Here is a 12,897-nt window from a genome sequence, read left to right as displayed (position 1 = left end):
ACTTAAACACAAAGTCTCCCCTACTGACCGACATCTGCTGACGGCACAGACATGTTTGTCCGTAAACAGAAATAAACATGTGATATGTCTGTTTTCTGTTTGTCTTTTCCTGCGTCTGTAGTTTAATCAGACTGGACGTGGCAGCGTGTGCAGCCAGGCCATCATGCTTGTGACGGACGGAGCTACGGAAATGTACGACGACGTTTTTGAGAAGTACAACTGGCCGGACAGAAAAGTAAGTCCTGACCTCGTTGTTTTTTTTTTCTTTCCGTTTGAAACTCTCCTCTCCTCACGTTGTTTTTTTTCTGACCTTTCTGCTTGTTCTGTGGTTTTCTTGCATCACTAATAAATGTACATTTTAATGCTTTACGCCAGCCCCAGCTCCTGTCTGATGTAGTGAGGAATTGGTTTCTTACTTCATTACAACTCAGTAATGTAAAATCCATGTCAGTGTGATTTTTTTTCTTCTTCTTCTTTCCAATGTGTTGATGCATTACAACTCATTTTCCCCTCACGAGGAATAAAACACGGCAAATTAACAACTTTCAAGGGCAGTGTGTGCATTAAGTGCTGGATCAGGAGCTCTGTGCTCCACCGCAGAGCTGCTGCTGCTTCCTGGACTCGGCGCTGGTTTTGAAGTTCTTTGTCTGGTTATGTTTGTATAATCTAGAGGCAATTGAAATTAAATCACAGAACAACAATAGCAACAGCTCGGGGGCCTTTGTTCAGGCCTTTCAAGCGTATGTGTGTTGGCAGGGTTTGGCACCGCATCCCCCACTGGGTCCACGCGCCCTCAGGGCTCCTGCATGGCAGCGATTCAGTGTTTTCTATGCTTTATGCTTAGCAAAGCATCTGGAGCCGATGAGCTGTGCAGGCCTGGCAGCGAGTCGCACAGCGTTCTCCAAAGGGACAGTCGCTCCTGCCCTCACCCCAAAGACCCCGGCGAAAAGGAAACTTAATTGATTTGACTGCAGCAGAGATTGAAAACAAAAGGACAAGAAACACAAAGTGACTTGGGGGGGAAAGAAAAAGAAACTTTTAAAAGCAGCTCAATCGCGAAATAAGACCGTATATTTTCTATCTTGTAATCTCTGATGTGTTATCATGTCTGCGTTCTTTGCACAGGTGCGCATATTCCCCTACCTGATTGGGCGAGAGTCTGCGTTTGCAGATAACCTGAAATGGATGGCTTGTGCCAACAAAGGTTGGAGACTTTTTGATTAACACTTTCAAAGTGCTGTTTGCTTCGTCTGCATGAATATGATAGCCTGAAGATACGTGGAAAGCCGAGCGCTTCGGCGTTTCGTATCTGTCGTGTGTGTGTGTGTGTGTGTGTGTGTGTCTGCGTGGTCTGGCTCAGATACCGTCTGCCAAGAGGCAATGAAGTGTCACTTGACGTGGGGGGCGGGGTCAGAGTTCAACCTGCTCTAATCCCTCTTCCTGTCACTGTCTACCTCTCGGCTGCTCTCCGCTGATGGCTGCCACGTGTCAGCGCTCCGGATGAGTGCTCCCTGAATGGGGGAGTCGCAGCCAGGAAAACGGATCACTGAGGAATTGTAGAATGACGAGCATCAAACCCCCGTCTCCTCTGACGGACCCCCCTCTGTGAAATAACCTCACATGTCCGATGTGAAACACTGTCAGGAGCTGCTGCTCTGATCTGAAACGCTGGGAACCTGCAACAGCTGCAGTGATGGGGGTCTGGACAGCAACAACGAGCAAAATGACCCCACAGATCTGAGAGAAACTGCATTTCCATTCAGTGGCAGTTTATGGTGAAGCCATTATGGCTCTCTACCCAGGGCGCCATCCAGTCAGTGGGCAAGGGATTCCTGCTAAAAAAAAAGAAAATTTGAGAAAACAGCAGCTGGTTAATGACTATGAAGTTTTGATTTGGACTTTTTCTGCATTATTTCCAGGAATCTTGAACCATTTGAGCATCTTTGGTTCAAAATCTGAAACCGATTAGCTGCATTGTTCTACACACACAACACCATTTGAGATTAATGAAGCATTTCTTCTATCTGCATATGCATAAAAATACTTATTCATACATTTCATGTGAAAATGGCAAAATACAGACTTATCAACCCTGAACTGAATTATTCCACAATGATTAAAATAACATAAAACACAGTTTAAGATTTGTCAAATTAAAAAAATGTCATTCTTAGATTGATTAAGGTAGAATTTTGTTTCATCTGTTTCTTGTGATCTCAAAATTGGCTGCATGTAAAAACTCTACACTCAGTTTTCAACTTCAGACTCTGAGGGTTCTTTGTTTTGTTTTTTTATTTGGCTTGGTCCATCTCTAGCTTATTATAACCATCGCCTGTTTGTCAGTGTGGATCAGGAAGTCCTGTTAGCTCCGTCATTCTCAGCCTCTCCTGATGTTTCCTGTTTTAGGGGAACATTTGCATCTTGGATCCAGTTTCATGCAGTAAAGCTTGGCTGCCATTCCTCTTATGGCTGATGAGTTAAAAACCATGTTGATGTTGAGCAGTTCCTCTTTGTTTTCTGGTATATTGGTATGTTTCTATCCATATGCAATGATTCACATACACTAGATATTAGGGTTGTCTTACATAATCTTTGAACTAATGCTATGATACGCACCTAATTCCCAATGATTGCTATGCATTTCAAGCTTTGCTCTTTAACTCTTTGACTCAAGAAAAGGCCGAATCCACTGATCATAAGACAACTTCTCTCTGGAACCAACGTCTGTTGATCTCATAATTATATATTTTTATTTTAGCCTGGACAGTCTAAGTACATTTTGTACAGCTGCATCAGAGGAGGAGTTGCTCTCGTCAAAATGAATCTTTATTTTTTTTTTACTTTAGTTTCCGTTTTATTCCAGGGTATTTCAGTCAGATCTCCACGTTGGCCGATGTCCAGGAGAACGTGATGAGGTATCTTCACGTCATGAGCCGTCCAAAGGTCATCGATCACGAACACGACACGGTGTGGACTGAAGCGTACGCGGACAGTGCTGTAAGTATGTCACACCGCATTAACTGCAGTCCCATCTGCGTCGTCAGGATACATCCTCTATTTACGTTGGTAATCTAGTGTCACTGCAGGCATGAAAAACATCCAGGGATTTACATTTTTCCCGATAAGCTTTAGATCATCTTTTGTAGTGATGTTATCTTGGGCTAGATGCTACTCTGAGGCGGTGTACAGTGAGGAGAGCCCATGTGTGGGTCTGTTCTCTCATCATTATTCATTATGCTTCTATAATGATTCCTAATTATGAGCTCCATTAATCTGCATGGATTCCCCCTTCCCTTTACGTCTGCATCCACACATTCAATGCACAGACATTTGTACTTTACTTTAACTCACTAACAATTCAATCTTTGTGTCTTTTCTCCTCCGTCAGCTTTCTCATGCTATAGAGGAAAATATCTTAAAGGCAATTTTAAATTTCTGTTAAAAAAATAAATAAACTGACAAATGGATACATGGAGGAGACCAATGTTTTCCTCTCAGATTCAGCAAATATGACTTTAGAGGTTAAATATATTCTTCTTGCTTCAATATTTCCCACAAAATTTAAAGTGTGGAGATACGCTTCCAGCACAGAGGCATTTATTGTTCTTACTTCCAGTTAGGAGACAATGTTCCCAGTAAAACACACATGCACACACACGCACACACGCACACACACACACACACACACACATGGTTGGGAGATTGTCCTCTGGAGTGTGTGCTCCTGTATCTCAACCTCAGACACACCATTCATCATTCTGTGGATCATTGCACTTTATCTCCTAAAGCCCATAATAAAACTGACATTGGAGGAGAGACCGAGAGGAGGAAGAGGAGGGGAGGAAGAGAGGGTTGGTGTGCAGATTGTTTGGCATCCATTGGTTTACCCGTGTGCATGTTTGTGTGGACACAGTTTAGGAAGACTAAGCAGCTGGGATTTGTCCACCATTGTCTGCAGTGATGAGTTTAAGGACCCTCCATTCTTCATTTTGTCAACTTGTAGCAGCTTGCAGAGGTTTTGCTTCATGTTTATGCACATACAATCTGCAGCACACACACACACACACACACACACACACACACACACACACACACCACACACACACCCCCACACACGCACACACACACAAACATGAAGCTGCTTGTCTTGACACACAACAGACCTCCTCCAACTGCAAACATTTGCTTAATTATTTTAATCTTCATCAAGGTTGACAATTTGAAGGTATAATGATTTGATGCTAGAAATAATTTAACATTTTTTTTTTTTTATTGCTGGTTTTGCTCTCAAATAAAGTCTAGTTTTAAAGCCAGTGTTTGTTTTTTCAAATTTGAGTTTACAATATTGCAGTGAATGACATTCTCTGAATTTTAACACCTTTGTATTAAAATATGTTGCTCTAACATTCTTTGTGTTTATATTTATTTATTCATTAATTTATTTGAACTGATTGTGCTCATTGTAAATGTATTATAAGCGTGCTTAAGATTAACAGGTCAGGCAACACAGTTAAACCAGCTTTCCATTGTTAAATGACCGAATAAATAATTACCCTTGCATGAACAGGCACATTTAAAAACATGACATAATTTGATTTAATTTCTAACCTTCCTATTAGAGTTTAAAATGACTAGCTAATTAGCTTTTGCTTGTTGTTTGTTTCAGCTTCGCGGTAAATCAGGTCCAGCTCTGACGACGACAGTAGCAATGCCAGTGTTCAGCACAAAGAATGAAACGGTGAGTAAATATTTCTCACAGAGGTTCAAACCAGAGGTCGGATAAACTGACTTAACAACAGGGGATGTTCTCAAAGCGCAGCATTTCTCTACTTAAAAAGGTTTTATTCAGACGATTACTCGTAAAGACGAGGAACATTGGGACGGTTATCATTGTGTCAAGAAAGTATTTTTTTCTGTTGTTCTTTGCTTAAATGTGAGGCTCCAGCAGAACCTCTCACAAATGACGCAGGACGAAGAAAAGTTTAAACTGACCCATGCCTGTGTAGGATAATTTTACTCTACCTACTTAATAAACAATAACATTGGTGGATTTTTTTTTTACACTTTTTATTTATTTATTTATCCTTTTAGTGCCCATTTTTATTGACAGAACAAAATCAAATTATGTTGAAGCTTTTGGTTTTTCTGAGCCACTAATAATTGGTCCCCATCCGACTACTACTAAAAAAAATAACCTTAGAACCTCATAAAAACATAATCACTGACACGTCGGAGAAAGCAGTAGAAGTTCTGCCTTCATTTTGCTCTGGCAGTGCATCTTCCCCAGTTTTTGTTGTGCGACGGCTCCTTAATGGTGTGTTGCAACTTGTCATGCAGAAGAACCAGGGTATTCTGCTGGGAGTCGCTGGCACAGACATCCCTCTGCAGGAGCTGATGAAGCTCATCCCAAAACATATGGTACAATCAGCTTTCCTCTGCTAGATCACTGTTTTTATGTCTTCTTCAACCCTGCCTGACTCTCCTCTTCTCCTTGCAGTTAGGGATCCACGGATATGCTTTCGCAATCACAAATAATGGCTACATCCTGACGCACCCGGACCTCAGGCCTTTGGTAACTGAGCTTCTCTGCGTTGCAGCATTCCTTTATTCTATCCTCTCTTTTCCTTTGGTTGTGTGCACATCATCAAAAATGTCCTTACGGGCACACAGAGTCTAATGTGATATCTGGCTGAGAGGCTACATGAGCTCGTATAGTCTGTAATCCCACCTTTTCCTTTGATGTATGCATGCAGGGATAAAGGCCACTCATAAGGCTGGCTGGCCTGAGATTTCCCAGAGGTAACTTAACACTTGCTGGCAGAAACCACGGCCCCTCGCTCTGGGACCTCTGGTTCCTCAAGGAGCTTTGGCTGTGCTGGTGGATCTGTGTACGCCAGTGTTAGTGCTACAGCTCTCTGTGCCACTGTGTGTGTCAGTCTGTGCTGGGTCTTTGTGTCTCTTTGTGGCTGTCGTCGTAGTCGTTGACGTTTCATGTGAGTCGGGGCAGTGGCAGAGCTTGACGTGTTCTTGTCTGAGCGTGGAGTTTCTATCAATCATATTAATTAATTTAATTCACCTGACAGTGTTAATTTCACAGATGATTTGTTAAATAATTACTCTGCAAAAGCACCTTAACAGTGCTTGATAAATAAGGATGAGGATGAGGATTCATTACATGACAAAAAGACAGGCTCAAGCGGAAACGCTTCGAATTGATGTTTTCCACGTCCGTGATGTGTGTTATGAAAACATGGAGGAGATTATTTCAGATTAGATTAGCTTCTGTGTGTGAGCTTTGTCGGTAAAGTGAAGCAGGATTGTAGAGATGAGATTGTTAATCTGTGCTTGTTGTTTTACTTTGTGCAGTATCAGGAGGGGCAGAGGAGGAGGAAGCCTTATTACAGCAGCGTGGATCTCTCTGAGGTGGAGTGGGAAGACAAGGACGACATCGTACGTGCAAAACTTTCATTACAACACGAGCAAAGTTGACTTTCTCCTAACCAAATGCAATCCAGGCTAAATCTGTTCGGATGTGCAACATTACTTTTTAATATTTTTTCTCCCAATCTTATCGAGAGCTTCCGCCAGACTAAATGATCCTGAGAGCAGTCTGGTTACTTCCAAGCACAGTTTTCGCAGCAAATTTACACAGAAATCTTGAGCAGGCAAAATGCGAGATCACTGACCGAGCTTCACCCTGTGTTATCGCTCAGCTGCGAAACGCCATGGTAAACAGGAGGACGGGGACTTTCTCCATGGAGGTGAAGAGGACCGTGGACCGAGGGGTGAGGCTGCAGATACGACTGTTCGGCGTAAATCAGAAGACGGTCGTCATCTTTAATCTCGTAGGAATAAACAAACAAGTTTGTCTTTTATTTTCAGAGGCGTGTTCTCAAGATGCACAACGACTATTACTACACCGACATCAAAGGAACTCCGTTCAGGTGATTTAAAACCTTCAAATCACTTTAAAGATCAAACATCAGGGTTTAACTGGTCAATACTGATTCACAGCTTTTATTTCAGCTCGGACCTAACTAACCCATTTAAATTTAGGAACATAACACATAATGTAGGAGAGGAAAAGAAGTGCTGTATGATTAAAATGTCTGTTTTCTCATTGAAGCATCTTTGCGTTAATAACTAACCATTTACATGCCTTTGGATGATGCATTTATAAATAATAGTTTATAGGAATTCGTTCTTTTGATTAATTTAATAAATTAGAAATAAAAGCTTTTAGCTTCTAGATTAGGATCTTTGACCAATTGATGTTACATCTTGTTAGGTATATTCAGAAATGAATTGACTTTTGTTGCATAGAAAGACACAAGTCATTTTTTCTCACCTTTCTGACAAAAACTCTGATTAAACATTTTCTGTTTTAGGTCCATTGGGATTAAAAAATTATTTGTATTAGCTAAATGTCAGAAAAAATGGAGAAATTTGTTATTTTAGACGACTGTCTTTTGTAAAATGCATGAAGTGGCTCCAATATTTTGGGAGGCCTTCCACATCCTTGTAAATTGTGATAATTACGGGAATCCCAAATGACCTACAACAGGAAAAGTTACTTTGATTTAATTCCAGAAGCTGAGGAAAAAAATATTTCTGTACCTTTATACACTCTGACTACTTTCAAGTAAAGCCTGCAGTCCATTAAAGGAATAACTTCACTTTTTACACTCCTTTGCGTTTGTGATTCCAGTGTCGGCGTTGTTCTTTCAAGAGGTCACGGAAAGTATTTCTTCAGAGGAAATGTATCGATGGATGCAGGTACTTTAATCAATATGACGTCAACAAAGACAGACGAGCGATATGCTTACATGGCGCAGAACTCAGATTTCTGTGTCACCAGAAAACCTTTTGCTCATGTAAACTCAGTCAGTGCCGGAGCGGCGCTGCTGGAGCGTTACTGACTGTCGTTTTTCAGGGCTCCGTGATCTGGAACAGCCAGATGTCGCCCTGGCAGATGAATGGTGAGGCAAGGCTTGTAAAGGTGGTCGTTCATGCGTTATTTAGGTTACATCATTTGGCATTGTGTGGACTGGGGTTCTGATTTGTTTGGGCTGGACACAGGACCTACTGCAACACGGAGGAGAAGCACGAGCACCGCCACCTGACCCAGATTCAGGCCATAAAGCTCTTCATGACTGGCCGCAGATCACACCTCAAATGTAAGAGAGTTGCACCTAAACTGGTTGCTGTGGTTTGTAAGGTAACTTGTGCTGCATCGTTCAGGTGACAGAGAGTTGATACAGGAGGTGTTGTTCGACGCTGTGGTCACAGCTCCACTGAAGAGCTACTGGAACAGTCTGGCTCTCAACAAATCAGAGTAAGAACATTAGAAAACACTTCCTATACTTCTCCCCCAAGTCAGAATGCATCAAGTCTTGATTCTTATTGTGTTTCCCATTTCATTAACGGCTCATTTATCATGATCAGATTTCAAATTGTTTCTGACTCTTTGTGTTCGTCTTAATTTTATCCCCTTCATGCGTGAATTATGATCCTTTATGTCAGGATTGTTTTCCAAAATGTTTTTGATTTTCTTAAGGCATAAAAAGCAGGTAGAGGAAAAAAAAAACTTTTACAAGCCACTTTGTGTGTTGCATAGCTGAAACAAAGAGACGTTTATTTGGTTACCGTCTGCTTTGCATCCCTCCTGCAGGAACCCAGACAAAGGAGTGGAGATCGCATTCCTGGGCACACGGACTGGCCTGTCCAGAACAAACCTGTTTGTACCGACTGTTCAGTGAGTGCTGCAGCTCAGCGTCTCTCTAATCATTACTTACAGCATGAAGCGAGGTGGTGAATCTAATCATCGTCTTCTCACCTCTGCTTCTTTCTCCGTGTGTCTCTGTGGCTGCACAGAAATTTCCTGACAGCGGAGGACGAGGAGGGTGTGTTTAATGCTGATCACTTCCCCCTGTGGTACCGGAGAGCGGCGGAGCAGGTCCCAGGCACATTTGTCTACTCCATCCCCTTCAGCACAGGTACTCTGCACCGCCGCTGTGATTACACAAGTCACTGTGGGAAAAGTCAACTGTCAGCTCTCTGAGCCCCTGGAAAACTACACCTACTTGGAGCTTTAATTTTTATATTATTTGTATTTTGCTGCTGAATTTTCAGGTGTAGCTAAGCAGATTGGAATGCCACCATTTTTTTTAATTTGACCGTAAATTTTCAAACAGTTTGAAAATGAAGGCCCCAGTATCTGCTGCTTGTCTTCCAGTGAGAAGTCTCCAAAGTCAGTACTGAGATGTGTCTGTTGGAAAACTTTATTGAGAATCCGATTTCATTTTTTACCAGAACTTGGCACCAGGTGACACCGACAAGGTTTAAAGCAATCTCAGCAGAGCCACAGGCTGATCTCCTCAGTCCTGCGCTAAATTGATTTATTATTATTATTATTATTATTATTATTATTATTATTATTATTATTATTATTATTATTATTATTATTATTATTATTATTATTATAACATAGCTTCATTTGATAAATTTAGTGTTTCATCAGCCTGGATATTGTCTTCATTTGCAATTTTACTCGACTATCGTCTCTCTTCACTGGTCTGTTTGGGATTTCTCCCATTGAGCTTGATTGTTCAAGATTAATTTCATCCTGACCAGTCAGTGAACAGAAGGAGAAGTTGTGAACAGTAACTTTGACTTTCTGTGCTGCTTTTGAAATCATCATTCAGTCCATGTTGGTTACAAGAGGAATGCTTCAGACATTTTAATGCTGGTAGATATTCAGTTTGTCACTTCTCTCTTCGCTGTGGGGGATTGTAGTTTACAGCAAACACAATTTCTGGTAATTCTCATAGCAGAGCTTTGTTCACAATTCAGCTGGCGCATTACAAACGTCACGACCAAACGATGGCGATTGGGTAAACCTCAACAGAGTCCACGCCTCCAGCAAGCAGCTGTTTCTCAGCAGCCATGTGTCCAGTTCTCTGTATGAAGCAAAGCATAAAACAAAAGGCTGGTTTTTATCAGCTAAGTGTTTTATCAACTGCAATCTACAATCACGATTGTTTGCAATAAATCTGAATCCATTGATCCAGATACCTGTGCATTCATGCAGAGTTGCTGAGGGTGAGTGGTCTGGGTTTCATCAACAACATTCATTGGGAGAAGCAGGGTGTACCCTGGACATGTTGACTGTTCAGTCCACTTTGGACAAAGATTGATGACGTGTAAGCACTACCCCCTAATTTAGAGAGGCTATAACAGAAAAGTCTTATTTTTGAGCTGTGAGAGGAGGAGAAATCAGCAGAGAAACTCACACATGCATGTGGAAAACACACCAACTCCATGCAGAAAGAGCCCAGACTGGGTCTGAATTATGCATCAGTTTTACTCTTTGAATTACCGAATAAAACAACTTTTCACTTTTGTTCTCACTCACTGAGATGCAAAAACTAAATCAGTCTTTTAATAGATGATGCTTATTTAGACTGTAAATTTTACTAGCAAGACGTGCAGCTCATCTTATCTGCCTCATAAGCTGTGAGTCATTTTAATGGACCTGGTTCCGTCCACGGTTCGGGGGACACAAAGGACTCAGACTTCCTGTGCAGAACTTTTACATCCTCCATTCTGTTTTAAATGGCTGAATGCATAACCTGAAATCTTCAGTCACGACACTCAGGAACAGTAAAGTTGGATCCGAGGAAGATCCAACTGGACTCCACCGTCACCCAGCAGCTGCCGGGCAAAGGGCGCCACCTAGTGAGCATAAAAGGTAACATGAATGAATTTCACTGCTCTTTTCTAGCGTCTGAGAGTGTGGTGTTGGCCAGCACAGCAATTCAGCTCCTCGACGACAGAAAGTCTCCGATTGTTGCTGGTAATAGTCGTCCACATCACATTTATCTGCAGCTCTGTTTATCAAGTCAGAGCTTATTATCTGATGCCGTTTTCAGCTGTGGGGATCCAAATGAAGCTCGAGTATTTTCAGAGGAAGTTCTGGACTGCCTGCAGACAGGTAATCTGAAACCTCTGTGACGTAATATTTTAGAAATGATTACATTTCTAATCATGAATGAAAAAATAAACTCTGATTGTGTTTTACTCAGTGCACAGCTCTGGATGGAAAATGCATCATTAGCTGTGACAGTGAGGTAAGAAATCTTCCACATCACTGGTTTTACTCCTGTTTGAGGGTTTATTTTTAATTTAACCTTCTTGTTTCTGTCCTTGCAGGACATTAACTGCTACCTCATTGACAACAATGGCTTCATTCTTGTTACAGAGAAACAATCTCAGGTAGAGTCCATATTTCTGCATTAACAGTCAAGTTACTGAACAATTTAGATGACAAAATCCTAACCAGAGTTTATCTAGATACATTGAACTTTTCTGGAGATTTCTGGCAGATAATCAGAAATCTCCAGAAATTATCTATCAGAAAGAGATTTCTGATAGATCTATCTGATTTCTGTTTTATAGGATCAGATAAAAGTAAGAAGACATGCAGCTGTATGAGTCCCAAGATCTAAAAAATATGTATATATCTGTAATTAAATCCCGAGAAATAAATCCAAATTTGAATGTTTAGCTGCAAGGTTACTCTGTTCCTCAGGGATTAAATGTTTTATCTATTTAACAATTCAATTGAATTATCACCAGTTCACAACAAATGTAATCTCAAGGCAGTTTACAAAAACATTTCAATTCAATCATAAAGCATTCCAAATTATCCTGTTATAAACAGTACAGTATCCTCAATTAGTTATACAAAGTAGTTTTAACAAAATGTTAAATTTTACATTTTGAAAAATCTCTCACTGGAATATTTTCAAACGTTGCCACATTACAACCCTAAGCATCAATCTGTTTCTTTGGGATTTAATATAAGACAAGGCAATGTGTTAAACAACTCTGAAGAAGAGGAATTATTTATTTAAAGTAAAAATCTGAGAATTTGCACCATTTTTATTTGACGTCCCCAAATAAAATCAGCTAATTGGAAGATGGAGTCCAGCTGTGTGTCATTTAATCTCAGTGTAAACCCAGATGGTGTGTGAAGGCCTCAGAGGTTTGTTAGACAGGATTAGTGAACAAACATCATGAAGACCAAAGAATGCTGCAGAGATAACAGAGATGATCATCTTTTATATCAATATCCAGAGTTCAGAAAACTGTCAAAAACTAAACCAGAATATTACATCTGCAAACCTAAAACCTTACCTCCCACCCAAACTTCAGGTAGGAAAAATGAGCATGAATCAAAGAATCACCTTTGCAGCTTACAGTAACTCTGGATGAGCTGCAAGGATCCACAGCTCAGGTGGGAGAATTTGTTGAAAACTTTTAGTCCAAAAATCTGGACTTCATCTAAGGGTAGCAAGTAAAAAGCCATTGTTGAAAGAAAGTTATCAGAAGCCAAGTGGGACCAACATTCAATCACAGATCTATTTAAGGGCTTAAAAATGGCAACTTTCACATTTCCCAGCCAAGTTAACTGAGCCTGAGCTGAAGAATCAGCAAACGATTTTAGTGAACATGCTAAGTTAGTAGAAAGATAAATATTACTCAGGAACTATTCATGATATTATTATTTTTGATGCTATTTCTGTAATATTTCCAGTAGTGTAAGTAACCGTCCTCCTCTCTCAGACAGGGCTTTTCTTTGGAGAGGTGGAGGGCGCTGTCATGAGCAAACTTCTCCAAATGGGCTCCTTTAAGAGGTCTCACACACTAATTGATTTCTGTCTCTGTTTGCACTGCAGAGCTTCATTATGCGCATTACAACCTGTGCTGTTGTGTTGCAGAATCAACCTGTATGATTACCAGGCCCTTTGCAGAGAGTACGCTGGGAGCAGCGACAGCGCACGCACTTTATCAGATGTGAGTGTTTGAAAAACACCAATATGTAAATAGAAGAAG

The 12,897-nt window shown here is 40.9% G+C and overlaps 1 protein-coding gene across 1 annotated transcript in view; it reads left to right on the top strand.

Annotated features, from left to right (window-relative positions):
• The window catches only part of cacna2d3 (calcium channel, voltage dependent, alpha2/delta subunit 3), a 35,013-nt gene that overhangs the window by 19,727 nt on the left and 2,389 nt on the right, over positions 1–12,897 (top strand). Inside the window, exons 12-32 of the mRNA XM_088005631.1 lie at positions 122–235; positions 1,126–1,204; positions 2,864–3,036; positions 4,667–4,738; positions 5,338–5,418; positions 5,498–5,572; positions 6,367–6,450; positions 6,714–6,785; positions 6,883–6,944; positions 7,709–7,776; positions 7,934–7,979; positions 8,080–8,177; positions 8,242–8,335; positions 8,672–8,755; positions 8,875–8,996; positions 10,784–10,855; positions 10,932–10,993; positions 11,085–11,129; positions 11,212–11,274; positions 12,628–12,698; positions 12,783–12,858. Coding sequence (XP_087861757.1) covers positions 122–235; positions 1,126–1,204; positions 2,864–3,036; positions 4,667–4,738; positions 5,338–5,418; positions 5,498–5,572; positions 6,367–6,450; positions 6,714–6,785; positions 6,883–6,944; positions 7,709–7,776; positions 7,934–7,979; positions 8,080–8,177; positions 8,242–8,335; positions 8,672–8,755; positions 8,875–8,996; positions 10,784–10,855; positions 10,932–10,993; positions 11,085–11,129; positions 11,212–11,274; positions 12,628–12,698; positions 12,783–12,858 — 1,713 coding nt within the window. The remainder of the gene's footprint in view (positions 1–121; positions 236–1,125; positions 1,205–2,863; positions 3,037–4,666; positions 4,739–5,337; positions 5,419–5,497; positions 5,573–6,366; positions 6,451–6,713; positions 6,786–6,882; positions 6,945–7,708; positions 7,777–7,933; positions 7,980–8,079; positions 8,178–8,241; positions 8,336–8,671; positions 8,756–8,874; positions 8,997–10,783; positions 10,856–10,931; positions 10,994–11,084; positions 11,130–11,211; positions 11,275–12,627; positions 12,699–12,782; positions 12,859–12,897) is intronic.

The sequence above is a fragment of the Poecilia mexicana genome, unplaced genomic scaffold (assembly GCF_051168715.1).
Source record: "Poecilia mexicana isolate PSO_F unplaced genomic scaffold, ASM5116871v1 scaffold_5, whole genome shotgun sequence".
In the NCBI taxonomy this organism is placed as follows: domain Eukaryota; kingdom Metazoa; phylum Chordata; class Actinopteri; order Cyprinodontiformes; family Poeciliidae; genus Poecilia; species Poecilia mexicana.
Note: the sequence above shows the minus strand (reverse complement) of the source record. Positions and strands in the feature narration are given on the sequence as shown.